The sequence below is a fragment of the Pelobates fuscus genome, chromosome 3 (assembly GCF_036172605.1).
Source record: "Pelobates fuscus isolate aPelFus1 chromosome 3, aPelFus1.pri, whole genome shotgun sequence".
NCBI classification, from domain to species: domain Eukaryota; kingdom Metazoa; phylum Chordata; class Amphibia; order Anura; family Pelobatidae; genus Pelobates; species Pelobates fuscus.
The window spans coordinates 186,792,155-186,812,755 of record NC_086319.1 but is presented as its reverse complement, the minus strand read 5'-3'; the positions used below and the strand labels follow the sequence as shown (position 1 = coordinate 186,812,755).

The window sequence follows — 20,601 nt, the reverse complement described above, 5'->3', positions numbered from 1 at the left end:
AGCATGTAGTGCTGACATTTGAATGCAGTAGTGTATTTCTATATAGTGTTGGCTTTTGAAATTTGAGATGTATACACATATTCATATGCACTGCCTCATACATATACACACATAGACACAGTGGCGTACACACAACCCATGGGGCCCTGGAGCGAAAACTGATCCGTGGCCCCCCTCACCCCCCCCCCCACGCGCTGGGGCCGCAACACATGGAGGCGGGCACCTGGTCGCAGGGGTCGCAGGTCTGCGACCGCGGTATGTACGCCAGTGCATGCAGATACACATACACTTAAAGGACCACTACAGACACACAGATCACATTCAATATAGGAAAGATATTACCCACTTTGAGGATACCACTTCTAAAAACTCAATTACTGTTGCTTGAGCCAAAAGATCTTCATGTCTGGCAACTACCTGTACATGAAGCTCTTTATCTAGTTGACTAATAGGCTCAGAAATATATTAAACTGAATACTGAAGTTACAAAGAGTTTCAGAGTCACAGTTTCTCTCATCCTCAATGACTGTCCTTGCAAGTTACCATATGTCCAAGGTCTTCTTGTGTTTCTTTCCTGTTCCTTTCAATCCTTGCTCTGAGTCTCTTATGAATTCAGACTTATGTTTCAAAGGCGGACTCATATGTCTCTAAACCTACCTTACAATGTGCCTCTCAGTTTAATCCCAATTATCTCTCGGTTCCTCTATGTTTTTCTTTCGCTCAGTCTCTCAGTTGCATATAATGCTAGATGTGTCTCTGAGATCACCCATACCTCCCATGCAGTAGCAGAACTAAAGTAGAGTGGGCCCTGGTACAATAATTTATTTGGCCCCCCATCACAAGGACAGCCAAAAGGTAGATCCCCATCTGTTGTATAATGTCCCCAATTATTTTCCAGCTGGTGATCTACCATTTGCCAATTCTTGCGGGGTTGTATTTAGCACTGAGCAGTGTTTCTGTGTTTGAATGTAAGTATGTTTTTGTATAGATTGCCCGTGTGAATGCAGGGTTGTATTTGTTTGTACTGTTGCGTTGTAGTCCAAAAAAACCTACACAAATCACTGTTTAGGTTGGGGATAGGGACACTATAGCGTAAGGAATACAGGTTTATATTCCTAACACTATCATTTCCTTTTAGTCCTCGCTGACATTCCTATAATTCCCTGTACCCCCAATAGCCCCACTGTAACTCTGTTCACAGTGTTCATCACCAGTACTGCTCTTCATTTGCGTGCTGATATAATAGTGATCATATGGTTATTTCTTAACCCGTTAACGCCGTTACGATGTTCCATGCCGTCCCGCATTTAGTGGGGTTTAAAGCCGTTGCGGCGGGATGGAACGCCGTAACGGCTTTGAGCCCTGGAGCGCCCGGGATACTCACCTACCCGGCGCTCCGCTTCAGGAGGACTGCCTGACAGCCCAGGCAGCCCCCCCACGGCAAATCAGGCCCCCGTGGGCCATGTGATCGCTCTCAAAGAGCGATCACATGGCCCCCTATAGCTGGCTATGGATCTGCCAGCAGGGGGACTATCTAAAATATCAGACAGTCCCCCTGCTGGTAGGTAGTGTAAAAAAAAAAATATTAGACAGGTTATAAAATAAAATAAATATATTTATATATATATAATATATGTATATATATTATATATATATATATATATATATATATATATATATATATATATATATATATATATAATATATATACCTAATATATATATTTAACGTCATACATAGTGTATTTTAATACTAATATAAGTACATATATTAGTATTAAAATACACTTAGAATGACGTTACATATATATAATATACATATATTATATATATAATAGATATATACACATATATTATATATATAAATACGTATAATTACAATAATAAATAAATAAAATAATAAAATTAATAAATAAAATATTGAAACAAAATGTAATATAAATTATATATACATATGTAATTTCATTCTAACTTTATTTTGTTATTAATATATATTGGTAACAAAATACACTTAGAATGACATTCTATATATATCTATCTATATATAAAATGCAAATAACCGCAAATATATATATATATATAGATAAATACATATAATTACATAAAAGATTACATTAGTATACACGTAGAATTTAAATACCTATAAATGCATATATATTAAAATTCTACGTGTATATTTAAGTAATCTTTTAACATAATTAGGTGATTTGATTAATTAACATTTGACTGACATACCTGACAACACAGGGAGAAAGTGCAGAGAATTTAATTCGCAAGCACTATATTTGACCCTGTAACTCTCCAAGACACCATAAAACTTGTACATGGGGGGTACTGTTTTACTCGGGAGACTTCGTTGAACTCAAATATTAGTGTTTCAAACTGGTAAATTGTATTACAACGATGATATTTTAAGTAAAAGTGACGTTTTTTGCATTTTTTACAAACGAACGGCACTTTTATGGACTATATTATTGTTGTAATATGTTTTACTGTTTTAAAACACTAATATTTGTGTTTAGTGAAGTCTCCCGAGAATAACAGTACCCCCCATGTACAGGTTTCATGGTGTTTTGGAAAGTTAGAGAGTCACATATAAGTCTTGCATTTCATTTTTTTCACATTGAAATTTGCCAGATTGGTTATGTTGCCTTTGAGAGCGTATGGTAGCCCAGGAATGAGAATTACCCCATGATGGCATAGCATTTGCAAAAGTAGACAACCCAAGGTATTGCAAGTGGGGTATGTCCAGTCTTTGTTAGTAGCCACTTAGTCACAAACACTGGCCAAATATTTGTTTTTTTGCTTTTTTAACACAAAAACAAATATGAACGCTAACTTTGGCCAGTGTTTGTGACTAAGTGGCTACTAAAAAAGACTAAACATACCACACTTTCAATACCTTTGGTTGTCTACTTTTTCAAATGGTATGCCATTGTGGGGGTAATTCTCATTCCTGGGCTACCATACCATCTCAAAGGTAAATTACCAATCTGGAAAATTTCTATTTGAAAATGGAACGTTCTATATTTGACCCTGTAACTTTCCAAAACACCATAAAACCTGTTAATGGGGGGTATCTTATTTTCTCACATTTTTTTTAAATTTTATTCATAACAAATTATGTTCCATATATGAATAGTTAATGATAAATTAAAGCCCTGTTTCCCCTGAACAAAATGATATATAATAAGTGTGGGTGCATATAATATGAAAGAGGGGAACTACGGGTGAACAGACATATAGCGCAAATTCCAGTTTTTGTTTACGTTTTGTTTTGATCAGAGCGTGCACTATTGACTCCGTCCTGAAGGGGTTAAATGAGTTATCCAGTGGTGAGAGATTACACACTGTTCTGTTCTTTTCAAATCTTTGGTCACTGGGGTTGGAGTTCTTAGTGTTCTTTGTCTTGTTGATGTAGTCTACCATAAACTAGATTTGTGAACACTAATACTAAATTATATTAGTGTAAAATAATATAAATATTGCTAGATTATTATTTTTTAAATGACAATATCAAGAACAAGTGCAATGTGTTAAAATAACATAATAAAAACTATGTTTACCATTTAATCACATACATATATATTTTAAGGCAGGTGTGTTTCTATCTTCTTTTAATTATAGCAGGTATGCCTGTTTGTATGCTAATTAATCCAGATCCGGAATAACTATTAGGCAGTCTAAATGGCTGCCTGAAGCCCTGGGATATGACAGGGTCTTAATGGGACAGCATCCATACCTCCCAAAATGTCTAATGAGCAAAGAGGGACACTTGAATTATATGGATGTGAGTAGGGGAGTGCCCAGGGGTGGGGTTGTTTTTTGGTGTCCAAGTTTCTTGGTATTGAGTCAGACCGGTTTACACATAGTTGCCCTCTTACCTGGGTCCTCTTACTCTCTTTTGTAGGCAGATGTACAACATCCAACTTCTGCAGAGTTGCAGAAGCCATAGGCCAAGCTTTAGATGACTGCTCTCAGCCAATGATATTAGATAGCCTGAAACTCTTGTTTGGGTAATGAGAGGGGTTAAATTCTGCATCGCCAAATGCTGCACATACTGACTTCAAACACCATGACCACTTCAAATCACTGAGCTGGTTATGGTACATAGTGGTAACCCTTCCCAGTCACATATACCCACCTGCTTGAGAGTATTGTGTATTCTTTATCATAAACACTCTCCTGCTGCCTTCAACTCGCAACGAGAGAAGCAGCAGCAGATATGTGCACATTGCTGCAGCCCTGTCTGAGAGGATAAGAACCTAACTGAAGGCAGCAGGCAATGAAGAGCTGGACACATACCTCTGCTAGTCAGGCTGTACAAGGCTCTGAGACTAAAACAGGTTAGTCCAAGATCATCATAATTTAAGCAACATTTAAATTGTTGGTACCATAAATGTTGCTATCCTGTTGAATGTAGCTCTCTATTATCAAGTTACCATGCACTTGTGACTATGCACAGACAACATCATCACACTTATCCTTTTTTTTGTTTGTTTCACATGATTACCGGTACTTCGGTACTAAAATAATGAAATAATATATATATTTCTGTGTGTAAACTAAACATGCCTCTTCTACAAAAAAAAACCAAAAAAAAAAACATGCCTCTGGTATATAAGGAATCATTGTGAGAGGTGCAACACAAGATAGGTACCTACTCATTTGACCTTGTTAGGGATGTACCTTGGAAACACTCCTGTTTACAGAAAGACCATTCAATGTTCTGATACCATGTCCCGATACTATATTTATCTTATTTATAGGATGACGGAGAGAAGGAGCATGGCTATGAATATGTGGTTCAAGTCTCTCATGTAGCAACTATTTCATCTTGCTACAAATTAACAAGAAGTCAATTAAAGCTTAGGGGAGAGAGTAGGGCGGAAAAAAAAGGCAGACTGGATGAAAGATATTAGTTTAGCTTGGAGTATTGAGCCAAGAAAAGGGTAAGATCTCCATTATCATTTTGTCTGTCCACTACAGAAAGTTTGAATACATCTTAAATGTGTATCTGTATAATCTGTTTTTTTAAAATGTTAGATAAGGTATAGTATTAGATATTAGATAAGGTATAATAAAAAAAAAAGCTAAATAATATATATGTATTTTTTTTCTTTATTATAGAAATTCCTCTAACATATAATGGACAACAAAAGACAGCTACTACGGGTCCAGTTACTCCACAAAAATCTAAATATCTCACAGTCTCACAATATCTTCCATCCCCGTATCCGCATCAAGGAAATATCAATGGAGCTTTCGATCCATCCTGTTGCCTCGACGGACACAATAACTCAGTAAGTAAAACTCATTGTCATAGCCCTTGCTTTATACAGATATCAAAGCAAAATGCACAGAAAATTATGTATGAGAAGCAGTATGTTATGATCTATTGAGCACACTGCCTGAAACAGCTCAAACAGTCAGTGTCTAGTTTTGAGGCAATGTCAGGATTTCTCAGTGACTCCAGAGTATGCAAAAACAAGGATCTAAAGACTCCAATCAAACCACAATATTGATTAATAAAGCATGTGGACGCTTTATTAATTTCCTTGTATTGGAAAATATCATAGTGGGAACAGAAATGTTTGCTGTGCTGTTCAGCACCATGCACACAACATTATCAAACAGGAATGAAGGAAGAAGTGCAATCAATAGGTAAAGTGGGAACCTACAATACCTACAGTGGGTACACAATACACACAATACCTACAGTGGGTACCTACAATAAATAACACAATACCTGGCATTGCTTTTGGCAATGTGTATGAGCACAGCTAAGAATGCATTTGAGTAAGGAACTCATTATAGTGCATACAGAGAAAATACATCACTGGGAAATAATTCAGCAGTGTTTTTAATAAAGATATAAGAAATTTAAATGAGTTTTTCATTGGGATTATGATGTGCCAAATCAGCAAAATGATGATGTGAAACATTTTTTTTTTAAAACTTGGGAGAACCTCAGCAGAAATAGAGGCTTATCTGTAGGAGAGGAGAACATCGGCTGTAAATGAAAGCTTTATTTACCTCTAAGGAAACATACAAATTAATTGTGTCTAAAACTAGCAGGTCACAGCACATTAACATTATTATAAATATGATAGGATATGTTTATCTCTAGCATATTACTTTGCTAAGAAATGTACGTGCATGTACACTCCAAGGAAGCTTCTTATGTAAGTCAAAACATATGACTCAGGTCCAGAGGTAGAGGGAGAAAATATTTGTAAAGTATTCTGTGCACTACTTGTCATTGTGTCCTTAGAACTGGACATTCCATTAGGACCACAAATTGATGGTATCTCCAGTAAACTGAGAATATGTCTGGTAATTTAGCATACAAAATATGGGAATCCAATCCCATTTGGTTATCAGTTTGTAAGAGGTTTCTTGTTGTCTAGTCAAAATTACACACTCATGCAGGTGTATGAATGAATGCTCCCATTCATCCTCTGTAAACTCCAGAGAGAGTCTCAATCCTACTTCCCATTGTGTGCTGGTAGTAGCATATGTTTGTTGTATGATAAAAGTTGTAATGACAAATTTACACATCTAGCGTAACATTTGTCAGTGCATATGATATTAAAGTGTTTGAGATGTCTGGTAAGTGTGTTATAGTTTGTGTGGGGAGATATGCTTATCATGTTGAGGTATAACTCACAGTAACAATAAGGTGTCTAGTGGAAGGGATTTCAGGCAGAGCTATCAATTCTGTGTAGACTGACTCTGTACCTGCAGGGAAGTCTAAATTATCAACTAATGGTAAAAGGAATTAGATCCACATACAATTAGGAAAGGCAGGTCTCTAGGCTGAAAAAGGTTTCATGGATTACAAAAATAAAAATTTATTATATTGAAAAGGACACTATGGTCATCAAAACAACTTTAGGTTTATGACGCATTGTTGGTGTATAAATCATGCTCATGACACACACACACATACTCACTGACAGACACACACATACTCACTGACAGACACACATACATACTCACTGACAGACACACACATAAGTACACACAGACACACACACACACACACATACTCACTGACAGACACACACACAGACACACACACATACTCACTGACAGACACACACACAAACACACTCACTGACAGACACACACACTGACAGACACACACACACTGACAGACACACACACATTTAAACATCCTTGCACTCAGATAATTTAATTTATTGTTTCCTACCTTTGGGAGCTGGTGTGGGGATCTTCTGACTGGAGATCTTCTTCCTGCTCCTCACTGCTCCCTTGCGCAGTTTAGTGATGTTGGAATATGTTGTCATATTCCGGCACCCGGCTTCACTACAGACGGTGCACGCAAGGGAGCAGTGAGGAGCAGGAACACTGAGCTCCCTCGCTGGCCCTCCTCCCTGGCCAGGTAAGTGTTAGCAGAGTAGGCACCTGAAATGTGGGGAAAGCAGGTGCCTACTCTGCTATAACACCAGCATGTACTCACAGCTCGCCGGGTCACAAAGATGGTCATTGTGGGCCGCATGCTGCCCTCCAATTTGACATGCTTGGACTACTTTGTCTTTGTATATTTTCTTTGCCTAACTTTCCTAGACTCTAGGCAGAGATACACTACCAATACCAACAGTTGTCACCAGAGATGGCAGCACTGAATTGGCTCTGTCTATGGGTGATTTCACTGTCTCACAGGATACTTCTTACTCCTTAGTTGCACAATAAGAAGTTGGATACTTCTTACTCTCACACATGCACAAGATTACAGCAATGATGTCAGTTCCTAGCACTGAAGCGCCAGGAGCTGAAGAGGAGGAGGAAGATGGGGGTGCCAACAGGGGACAGTTTCAGGAAAGTAAATCTCACCTTTACCTGCGCCCATCCACCGGGCCTCCAGTCGCAAAGTCACTGTTGGGGGTCTTTGCAAAATTATCAAATTCCCCAGTCGGTGTCACTTTCATTTGAAGTATTCCAGACTTGTGATTGTTGGTGCATGGATTGGACAGATTTTGAATTCACTCTGTATTGCTGGCAAAATAGTGCCTGGGTTTGTAATGAATAAAAATGCATATGCCGTGAGATTCTTATGTGCACATGATTTACAGTGATATATATATTGATTTCTTTATTATTTCAAATACTATTTAAAGGGCTCTAATGCAAGGACAAACAAGAATGGTGATCATAGACAACTCTGGGGAATCCCTTTTCCTATGATGAAATAATAAGGGTGGAAAGTATAAAACACTGCTATACATTTCACAACTTAGGAGCCCAATTCCATAGTTAGTAGAACTGGCTACCCTGTACCCTGTTATTCACATTTTCTCTATCTGTTGAATGTAGACATGTGGTCCCTCAGGTCAAATACTTAAAGTACTATGTTATGAAATCTATGATAAGTGTTATCGTCATGAATTTGTTTATGCTGCATTACAAGGTATTCACTTTATCTTTATAAACTACGATAACTTTTGCGTTCGGTTTATTTTGTATAGTGCCCTGTGCAATTAAACTTCCCTGACACTGCTTTGTGTATACATTGACATATCTCCTAGGTGCATTTTCTATGAAATATTGTTACAGGTGAGTTGTAGCTTCCTGCACAAGGTAAAAGTGTATTTTTAACAGATAATACCCAACAATAGACAGCATAATATCAAGGTGAGTGTGAGTTTCATGTTAAGTGGAAATAACCTTATTATGAATAGAAGGTATTGGGAGATTGGGAGTTGGCATATAATGCCACTCTATCATATGAAAGAAGAGAAAAGCTCTGTAGTACCATGGTCAGGCAGAATAAAGCTCCCAAGAGCTCTAGGTATAGTAAGTAAGTATAACCTAAATATAAACATAAATCAATTCTTTATAGTTGATAGTTTGTTGTTCCTTTACCCCAATAAACACTATCACTGCTTTAAAGGATAGCTATAGGTACCTAGACCATTTAAATGAGTAATGGATGGGTCTGTGTGCATTGGCATTTTGGTAGTACAACATTGCCGTTTTGTAGATATGCCAATGTTTCATTTCAGGGCTAAACTCACCTCTAATGGCTGTCTTCCTGACAACCACCAGAGGGTGCTTCCACTGCCACAACTGAGTCAGAATCTATTCTGTGATGTTTGATGTCCTCACACATTGCATGAGGACATTGAACATCCTCTGATGCTAATCATAAGGAAGTTTCTCTATGAAAAGCATTGGCTTAGAAGAAAAGATAAAAAGGAGACTTCCTGCAGTAAGATGACATGAGAGGCAGAGCAGGCAGCTACGCAGTTTGAGTGAGCAAGGTGAGTAAAATTTTTTGCTTTATCTTTTTTGGGGGTCCCTGATCTCTACAGAGTGAATAGACTGTCCTTTAACTGGGGTGTTCCTTTACTGGGGTGAACAGAGCAGTGGAGATAAGTAGTGATGTCCCGAACGGTTCGCTGGCGAATAGTTCCTGGCGAACATAGCGTGTTCGCATTCGCCACGGACGGCGAACATATGCGATGTTCGGTCCGTCCCCTATTTTTTTTTTGTGGCCAAATTTACTAATACTAAGTAAATATTACTTAGTATTAGTAAATTGTGCCCCTACTCGCAATACCGCGAGTAGGGGCATGTCTATTAAACAGCCTGTGGCTGCTCACTGTTAAAAAAAAAAAAAGGGTCCCCCCTCCCTGAGCGGGTGGGGGCCCTAAATATCAATAGGGGGGGGAACTATTGTCCTCCCCCCCAGCCCCCACCCCTGAGCGGCGGGTGGGGGCCCTAAATACCAATAGGGGGGACCTATTGTCCTCCCCCCGGCCCTCACCCCTGAGCGGTGGGTGGGGGCCCTAAAAATAACAATAAGGGGTGGACCTACTGTCCCCCCCGGCCCCCACCCCTAAGCGGTGGGTGGGGGCCCTAAAATTAACAATAAGGGGGACCTATTGTCCTAAAAATAACAATAAGGGGGGACCCGCCGCAGAGGGGTGGGGGCCGGAGAGGGGGAGGACAGTAGGTCCCCCCATTATCTTTATGGCCCCCACCCGCCGCCCAGGGGTGGGGGCCGGGGGGAGGACAGTATTATTATTATTATTATTGCCATTTATATAGCGCCAACAGATTCCGTAGCGCTTTACAATATTTTGAGAGGGGGGGGATGTAACAATAAATAAGACAATTACAAGAAAACTGACAGGAATAATAGGTTGAAGAGGACCCTGCTCAAATGAGCTTACAGTCTACAGTAGGACCCCCTCATTATCTTTATGGCCCCCACCCGCCGCCCAGGGGTGGGGGCCGGAGAGGGGGAGGACAGTAGGTCCCCCCCTCATTATCTCTAAATGCCCGGTGGGCCACAGTGGCCATGGGCCTAGGCCGGCAGGGGGATCACAGGATCTCCCTTGTCGGTCTATGCAGGGCTGGCACTATCCGAGCGCCGCCCTGCTTTATTCAATGATGGGCCGGTGGGGAGATTAAAGATCTCCCTCACTGTCATACGGAAGTGGCGCTGAAATTAAAGATGTGGTCAGATGCCGGAAACTGGAAGGAGGATATGAAGATGCCCCGACAGACGAAAAGAGCGCCAATTTCGGGCTATTTAAACAAGTAAAGAAGAAGATGAACTTTTGAAAAAGGCTTTGCCGAAACGCGTTTAGTTCTATCCATGCACAAGTGGACTTTTAGAGATAAGATTGTATTTTAATTTTTATCCAGCTACCTGTAGTTTATCCAATAAAGTGTTTTTGTATTACTTCCTGCATCCTGGAGTATTTAAAGCAACAGAAACCAAGGACCACAGAGGTGATTCAGCTTGGAATTTGACTACCACATGCATTCATCTGATATACTTCTAGTCTGAGCCAGCTTTTCTTAAGTGGCTCATAACCCTGTGAGTGTAACCAATTATCATTTAAAGTTACATCCAGCTGCTATGTTATTACCCTATGTTGCAATTCTCCCTGTTTTTATATTTATAGGAGTGGTTTTAATATTTTCACGTGCAATAAGGGTAACGTGCAATTATTACATTTATTGGTGTGCTCTCACCACCCATATTTTATTAACACTGAATGGTTTGATTTTATGTAAATAAGTGACTCACATTGGGGATTGTAGCACCCTGCTCTTAACCTTTTAACCTTATTCTCCCTTTATAGTCCCACATACAGTGTTTTGCAGCCACCGGCAGGGAAGAGAGGGAAAGAGACAGGAGAGGAACCCGGAGGAGCTCTAACTTGCAGCTCCGCCGGGTTCCTCTTGCGAGATCCGGAGCGTTGTCATGGCAACAGGCTAGAGTTCACTCACTACTAGCACCACCAAGGATGGCAGCAGCACAATCCCCCCTCCCAGGCTAAATGTAAGAAGGGAGGGGGGATATAATCACACTCACACACACACACACACACTGCATGTTGACACTCACAGCACCCTCACTCACACACACTCTGCACCCCTGACACTCACAGCACACTCACTCACTCACTCACACACACTGCACCCCTGACACAGCACCCTCACTCTCTCACACACACACACACACATGCACTGCACCTCTGGCACTTAGAGAACCCTCACTCACACACACACACACACACACACACACACAGCACCCCTGACCTCCCAGCACCCTCACTCACACACACACACACACACACACACTGGACCCATGACACTCACAGCACCCCCACTTACACACACTGCACCCCTGACACTCACAGCACCCTCACTATCAGACACATTGCACCCTCACACACACATAGCACCTCACTCAAAATCAGCACCCATCACTCACACTGCACACCTCACACACAACACTTTTACCCACACAGCACCCTTACACACACACGCACTGCACTTCTCTTGCACACACACTACACCCCTAACACACACACACACACACACACACACACTGCACCCCTGGAACTCACAGCACCCTCACTCACTCTCACACACACACACACTGCACCCCTGAAACTCACAGCACCCTCACTCACAGACACACTGCACCCCTGACACTCACAGCACCTTCACACACACGCTGCACCCTCACATACAGCTTCCTTACATACCCACACACACACATAGAACCCTCATGCAAACACAGCACCCTATCAGTCACACACAGCACACACACACTGCACCCCTCTTGCACACACACTACACCCCTTACACACACAAACACAGACACACACATCATCCTCACACACAGCACCCTCACACACATACTGCACAATACTCTTTCCTGGCATTGTTGTCTCCTGGTATCCCATCTATGGAGACACCACAGACAAATTTCAAGCAAACACAGTGCAAAAATGTTAATCAATTTGCCTGCGCTGTGCAGAACAAATACAGGGTCTTTTTTATCATGCTAGAGCTCTTCAGCAGAGCTCTGTGCATGGTCTGCCCTAGAAGAGCATTGACCAACATGCTCACTTTGTGATGGGGTGTGCTTGTCATTGGTGATGACAAAATACACCCTATCTGGCCCCTCCCCTTTTTAGTGGGCCGCTGTAATTAAAAAATGTCCCGGTCGAATTTTCTTCCCAGTCCGGGCCTGTACCCTACTATACAAGTCAGGTTGTAAGCCACTGCTCAGCTAAGAAGAAGAGGCGCCAAATCCACTATGTGAATATGCCCTCTCTATATCCATAAATAGGAGCAAAAGTGCTTGATATTTGTTCTTGGTAAAGTGGAATAGCTCTAATATCTTTTGGTATTACCTTTTGCAATTAATAAATACCATTGTAAAGAAGGGAGTTCAAATGCTTCACAATTAAATTTAAATTTCATAATGAAATTGAGTTGTCTCTAAAATAGTGTGGAGTTCCTCCCCTCCTAGACTCATCATTATTATAAACTTCAAGGTATTTTTCAGGACAGAGGCACAGCTAAGGTACAATGAATTTCCACTAGGTAGTGAGGACCAAGCATATCCACAAACACATCTTGGCTACAGCCCTAGAGCTCTAGAGGATAGGAAATTGATTTATTTTCATGAGATCCTTGAGTGAGATTGCATTGTCGGTTGGAAGAATGAATAATCATTTTTAACACGACATACCTTTTGTGCTGTTATTTCTTTGTTCGTGGATATTATGATTCCTTTACCTAGGCAAATACTCTTTATATAAAGTTAAGCTGACAGCTTTCATCCACACAGATGTCCCAAACAACATCAATGCAAAAATGCACAGAATACAATGAAAATAGAAATGTTGAAGAAATACCTGTCTGATTCTCAAAATATGCGTGTGCTTTTGGACAGGTGGCTTTGCAAACAAAAACATTTTTCTAGTGATATAGCGCCCATTTGTCATTCTATATATTTGAATTAATTCAATACTCAATACTAAAATTGTTTGTTTGAATCATTGAATACATACAGTGAGAGATGTAATGGAAATCATTACCATAATGAGATAAATACCGCTAGACACTTTGTTATTTTCTAAATCTAAATCCTATGTGCCAATGCAAATCATTTTCTGACTTTGGATGGTGAATAAAATATGGAACAATTAAGCTATCTTTGCCAGCCCTACTCCATATATTTGGCTTGTTTGCTTAATTGTTTCATTCACCTATATGCATACTTCTAATGACTTTTCTATGCCATTTCTGTCTGCCCCCTTTTTTTATTAGTACCTACCTATAAGTTTGTTTTGCTTGACTAACCCTCACCTCATCTGGGCATATATGCATTTCCTTATGCCATAGCTTTATTACAGGCATGTCTGACCCTTATATATCTCTCCTACAGCCTGCCTCAAACCTGAACAGAACTCAAAGTATCATTCTGCGTCTGACTTCCCTCACTATAAATTTATACTAGGTTCGCAAATTTTTACGTTCTATTTTGCCTGGTTTCTGCTCCTCCTCCTACTAACTTGACAGCTACAAACTTCGCTACTTACTTCCTTGATCAGGAAAGGGATCTCTAATCTCTCTCCTTCCCTTACTAATGCATCACCCATCCCTGCTCCATTCTTTGTTCTATGCTCACTCATACTGTCAGGATTACTGTAGATGCCCAACACGCAGAACTTAAGTAGATGTAAAGTAAATACCAAAGACGTATTACCGGGCCTTAGAATGGCCGGATTTAATGTATAAAGACAAAAAGTCACAAGACAGGGAAAAATCAAGACAAAGTAATAACGCAAATGATGAACAAGCCACAGGTCAAGGCATTGAGATATCACAATAGTCAGAAGCCAAGCCAAAGGTCAAGGAATACAGAGATCGGATAGTCAAAAAGGAAAGCCAAGGTCAGACACAAGAAATCAATACAAGGAACGCGCTCTCGGATAACCAACTGGAAAGCACGACAGGGCACAGAGCAATAGACAGAGCAGGCTTTTATATTCTAAGGTGCTCCATGATTGGCTACAGGGAACACCTGACAATGGGCGTGAGAATATAATAAGAGTTAAAAACTGTGACCTGGCACTTTAAGGGTTACAATAAAAACCTCTTAAAGTTTTCAGAGCTACAGCGGCCGGCGTCTCTAATGTTCACAGACCTGGCCGCTGTGAAAGGAGGAGGAGGAGGAGCCAGCACTATGTGAGTGGTAGGCAGCATTCCCATAGCCACATGGGAATGCGGCTGTAAGGCAGGTAAGAGATCGGCGGCATTCCCCTTTGCGTGTGGGAATGCCTCCGCAATTATGCGCGCCTGACGGATACCATGTCGCTCCCTGACTGGAGCGGACCCGGCGGGCGGCATAACACATACCTGTAATGCCAGAAGAGGTTTCTGCTCTACTTGCCCCACCACTTGTTCCCTCAATCCTTTTCTATCATATCTCACTTGTGCTCTGTTTCCTTCTCTTGCTCTGCCCCTCACTAAAATATTCAGTCTCTCCTCTGGCATATTTCCTACAACCTTCAAGCATTCAACCATCACCCTGATTCTAAAATAACCCAACCTTGACCCTAACTGTGAACATCCAACTACTGCCCTATCTAGCTATTACTGTTTTCCTCCAAGATCCTTGAGAGAGGCATGTATGTTGTATGCTATATTGATCAGCTTCCTTGAATCCTTGAAAAAAATACCCTTTATTGTAAACTATTCTAGTAAACTACTTTTTCCCCATACATGAAATACACCCTACATTTACTTCTTGTGCCACTTTACCCCTCTCCCTTTATAATGTAAGCTCATTTAACCAACAAAGCAAAAATGAAGTACTGTGCATCCAGTAATTGTGTGCACACCAAAGTGCTACTGCGATTTTTTAAGAGGACATAGTACACAACAGCAGATGTTTCGGGCACAAGCCCTTTTTCAATGCTAATGTCCTATGGTATGCATGATATAGAAACCATTTATATACAAGTGCAGAGTGTTTACATTACCCAATGTGCCGCCCCAAACAATTATACATAGAAAACAAACAGCTGTACAGCAAATCCAAGTCTCTCTGGCAGTTTCAGTATCTTCAATCACTTCCTGGATCGGCAAATGCATGCATGATGACATCAGACGTCACTCATGCCGCGTGTGATGTCATCACGTTTCATTGCTAAGAAACGGAACAAAACAAACATCTAACTGTATACAGTACCAGAACATTGCAGAAATCATTCAAATGTTGCAGAAAGTTAGTGAAAATCAGTCTATATATTGCAATCGATTAGACAATTATACATACTACTCAGAACAATACACTACTGTGTATATAAAGAAGCAAGGTTAGCAGAGAAGACTCATGAGAAGAACAGCCACCTGTAGGATTTACCTTATAGTATAGTGAAAAGAAACCAAATCCCAGTACAAGGAAGAGAAAAAAAGAAAAACAATCAAATTAGATAATACATAAATCGGACACCCTCTCCAGCGGTAAGCTCATTTAAGCAGGACCCTCTACAACAAGTATGTCAAACTTGCAGCCCATGGGCCGCATGCAGCCCACAATGAATGTATTTGTGGCCGCCTGCCCCGGGACCACTTTGTTCTGTGGCTGCGACCAGCCGCAAGACAGGAAAGATATTTCCTGTCTGGTTTTTGTCTTCCCTCCCACGGCCGCAAGAGGGCTTAGTGTTTGTCTGTCTGCAGAGCAGGCCAGTCACTCCCCCTTCCCTCCTGCTTGAAGTGCCAGAGGAGCATCTGGTCTGCTTGAGAAGAGCAGGGCTGGAACTGGAGGATGGATAGCTAATCTTAAGGTAGGGGAAGAGGGGTTTGGAGGACTCTCCTGTGTAGTGTGTTAAATTGGAGAGGGGGCGCAGTGTATTAATTTGAAGGAGGGAGGGGGCAGTGTATTCATTTGGAGGAGGTAGGGGTTCAGTGTATTAATTTGAGTGTGGGAAGGGGCAGTGTATTAAAGTGGTGGAAGGGGGCAGTGTGTTAAATTGGGGGGAGGGCAGTGCATTACATTGGGGGGAAGGAGGGCAGTGTATTTCAATTAGAGTGGTAGGAGTGGGGCAGTGTATTCAATTAGAGTGGAGGGAGGAGGGGCAGTGTATCAGATTAAGGGGCAGTGTATTAGATTGGGTTGAGAGGGCAGTGTATTAGAGTGGAGGAGGGGACAGTGTATTGGATTTGTGGGCTGTGTATAATAATTGGGAGGGGGAAGTGTATTAGATTGGGTCTGCATGGAGGTGCTGAAAACTCCCCATGGAGATGCTGATTGGCCACGCAGCTTTTTGCCATACATGCACAATACAGTGCCTTGCAAAAGTATTCACCCCCTTGACTTTTAAACATATTTTGTTACATTACAGCCTTAAGTTCAATTCTTTATTAATCTGAATTTATGTGATGGATCAGAACACAATAGTCTAAGTTGGTGAAATGAAATGAGAAATATATATATACATAAAACTATTTTTTAGAAATAGAAAACAGAAAATTGACATGTGCGTATGTATTCACCCCCTTTGTTATGAAGCCCATAAAAAGCTCTGGTGCAACCAATTACCTTCAGAAGTCACATAATTAGTGAAATGATGTCCACCTGTGTGCAATCTAAGTGTCACATGATCTGTTATTACATATACACACTTTTTTTGAAAGGCCCCAGAGGCTGCAACACCTAAGCAAGAGGCACCACTAACCAAACACTGCCATGAAGACTAAGGAACTCTCCAAACAAGTAAGGGACAATGTTGTTGAGAAGTACAAGTCAGGGTTAGGTTATAAAAAAATATCCAAATCTTCGATGATCCCCAGGAGCACCATGAACTCTATCATAACCAAATGGAAAGAACATGGCACAACAGCAAACCTGCCAAAAGATGGTCGCCCACCAAAACTCATGGACTGGGCAAGGAGGGCATTAATCAGAGAGGCAGCACAGAGACCTAAGGTTACCTTTGAGGAAGGCAGATGTTGCTCCTATATTTAAAAAGGGTTCAAAATCCTTGCCTGGAAATTATAGACCTGTGTGCTTAACTTCTGTGACTGGGAAATTATTTGAATGGCTATTAAGGGATAATATTCAGGAATTCATTGGGAAGAACTGTGTTATTAGCAATAATCAGCATGGTTTTATGAAACATAAGTCATGTCAAACTAACCTAATTGCATTCTACGAAGAAGTAAGTAGAAATATAGATCAGGGTGTTGCAGTGGATGTGATCTACTTGGATTTTGCCAAGGCATTTGATACGGTTCCTCACAATAGGTTAGTCTTCAAAATAAAAGAAATTGGTCTAGATGAATATTCTTGTTCTTGGGTAGAACATTGGCTTAAGGATAGAGTACAGCGAGTTGTCATAAATGGTCAATTTTCAAGCTGGACAAAAGTGGTAAGTGGTGTCCCTCAGGGTTCTGTTTTGGGACCGCTTCTATTTAACATATTTATAAATGATCTTGAAATGGGCATTGAAAGCATTGTATCAGTGTTTGCAGATGACACAACACTTTGTAAAGTAGTAAAATGTGAGCAGGATATTGCCTTGCTGCAGAGGGATTTGGATAGATTGGGGGACTGGGCATTAAACATGGCAGATGAAATTTAACGTAGAAAAATGCAAAGTTATGCACTTCGGGGTTAAGAATGCATAAGCAATTTACACCCTAAATGGTAGTGAACTAGGGATAACCACACACGAGAAGGATTTGGGAATTGTTATAGACAACAAATTAGGTAGCAATATCCAATGTCAATCTGCCGTTGCTAAGGCCAGTAAGGTTTTGTCATGTATAAATAGGGGCATAAATTCTCGAGATGAAAATATAATTTTGCCTCTTTATAAATCGCTGGTAAGACCACACCTTGAATATGCTGTGCAATTTTGGGCACCTGTTCTAAAGAAGGATATCATGGCACTAGAAAAAGTGCAGAGGCGAGCTACAAAATTGATAAAAGGAATGGAGCATTTTAGTTATGAAGAAAGGTTAAAAAATGTAAATCTCTTCAGTTTGGAAAAACGGCGCCTTAGAGGGGATATGATAACATTATACAAATATATTCGGGGCCAGTACAAACCATTATCTGGAAATCTATTCATAAACAGGGCTATACATAGGACACGAGGTCACACATTTAGGCTTGAAGAAAGGAGATTTCATCTAAGGCAAAGAAAAGGTTTTTTTACAGTAAGAGCAATAAGGATATGGAATTCATTGCCGGAAGAGGTGGTTTTGTCAGAGTCTATACAGATGTTTAAATTGCAATTGGATAAATACTTGCAAAAACATAACATACAGGGATACAATTTCTAATTAGTGGGCTAATAGCTGCTTGATCCAAGGAGACATCTGACTGCTATTTTAGGGTCAAGAAGGAATTTTTTCCTAGTTTGTTGCAAAATTGGAAGCGCTTCAGACTGGGTTTTTTGCCTTCTTTTGGATCAACAGCAAAAGCATATGTGAGGAAGGCTGAACTTGATGGACGCAAGTCTCTTTTCAGCTATGTAACTATGTAACTATGTAACTATGTAACAGCAGAGACTGGAGTATCTGTACATAGGATGACAATAAGCCATACGCTCCATAGAGTTAGGCTTTATGGCAGAGTGGCCAGAAGAAAGCCATTACTTTCAGCAAAAACAAAATTGCACGTTTTAAGTTTGCGAAAAGGCATGTGGGAGACTCCCAAAATGTATGGAGGAAGGTGCTCTGGTCTGATGAGACTAAAATTTAACTTTTTGGCCATCAAAGAAAAGGCTATGTCTGGCGCAAACGCAACACATCACATCACCCAAAGAACACCATCCCCACAGTGAAACATGGTGGTGGCAGCATCATACAGTGGGGGTGTTTTTCAGCAGCCAGGACTGGGAAACTGGTCATAGCTGAGGGAAATATGGATGGTGCTAAATACAGGGATATTCTTGAGCAAAACCTGTACCATTTGAGGCTAGGACGGAGGTTCACCTTCTAGCAGGACAATGACCCCATACACACTGCTAAAGCAACACTTGAGTGGTTTAAGGGGAAACCTGTAAATGTGTTGGAGCGCAAACCATCCAACAAAAATCCCAGTGGTAAGATGTGGCAAGCACATAGAGACTTATCCAAAGTGAATTGGAGCTGTGATTGCCGCAAAAGGTGGCTCTACAAAGTATTGACTTTAGGGGGGGGTGAATAGTTATGCACATTGACCTTTTTCTGTTTTTTCTATTTGTTGTTTGCTTCACAATAATAATAATAAAAAAACAAAACATCTTCAAAGTTGTGGGCATGTTCTGTAAATTATCCCCTTACGGACGACGGTCGTGCTATGTTGTCCTTGGGGACCCTGCTCTAAACGCGGGGGGGCGGCATAGCATGTCCGCGCCGTCCTTTCTACTTACCTGGTGTGGGGACTCACCTGGCAGCCCAGGGAGTCCCCCTCCGTCCGTTTTGGCCCCCCTGGGCCATTTGATCGAGAGGTCCTTGCGAAGACCTCACGATCACATGGACGGCATAGCCATCCATATCAGTGCCAGCAGGGGGAGTGCCTATAATGACAGGTACTCCCACTGCTGCCTGAAAAAAATGAATAAATGTTAAAACAGTTTAAAATGTAATTATATATACTTAGATCATATATATATATATATATTATATTTATATGATCTTATGATCTAAGTATATATATATACACATACACATATATACACATACACTGTCTAAGTGTTTTTAATATTAATATATAGATATATATATATATATATATATATATATAGGTATATATATATATATATATATATATATATATATACCTATATATATATATATATATATATATATATATATATATATATATATATGTAGTGATATAAATGTATAAACGTATGTACCTATATAGATATATATATATTATTTTGTTCTACATGTATTTTGATATCTACATATATATATATATTAATTTTAAAATACAGTTAGAACGAATTTACACATATATATTTATTTATTTTATTTTTTATTTATTTTTTAACATATTTATATATTTATTTATTTTATATTATATATAAATATATATTATTATAATTATATATATATATATATATATATATATATATATATATATCTATATATTAATATTAAAAACACTTATATACCTATATATAAATAAAATTAATCTTAAAAAATATATATATATATAATGTTACATAATTAGGTCAGTTTATTTATTACAATTTGTGGGACCTGCCTGACAACCCAGATCAAAAGTCCAGGGAATTTAGTTTGCTATCACTAT

At 40.0% G+C, this 20,601-nt stretch overlaps 1 protein-coding gene across 2 annotated transcripts in view; it reads left to right on the top strand.

The window, feature by feature from the left end:
* ANO2 (anoctamin 2) overlaps nucleotides 1-20,601 on the top strand; it is a 337,896-nt gene that overhangs the window by 12,811 nt on the left and 304,484 nt on the right. For both annotated transcript variants that reach the window (XM_063447820.1, XM_063447821.1), the window contains exon 2: nucleotides 5,130-5,302. In XM_063447820.1, coding sequence (XP_063303890.1) covers nucleotides 5,130-5,302 — 173 coding nt within the window. The remainder of the gene's footprint in view (nucleotides 1-5,129; nucleotides 5,303-20,601) is intronic.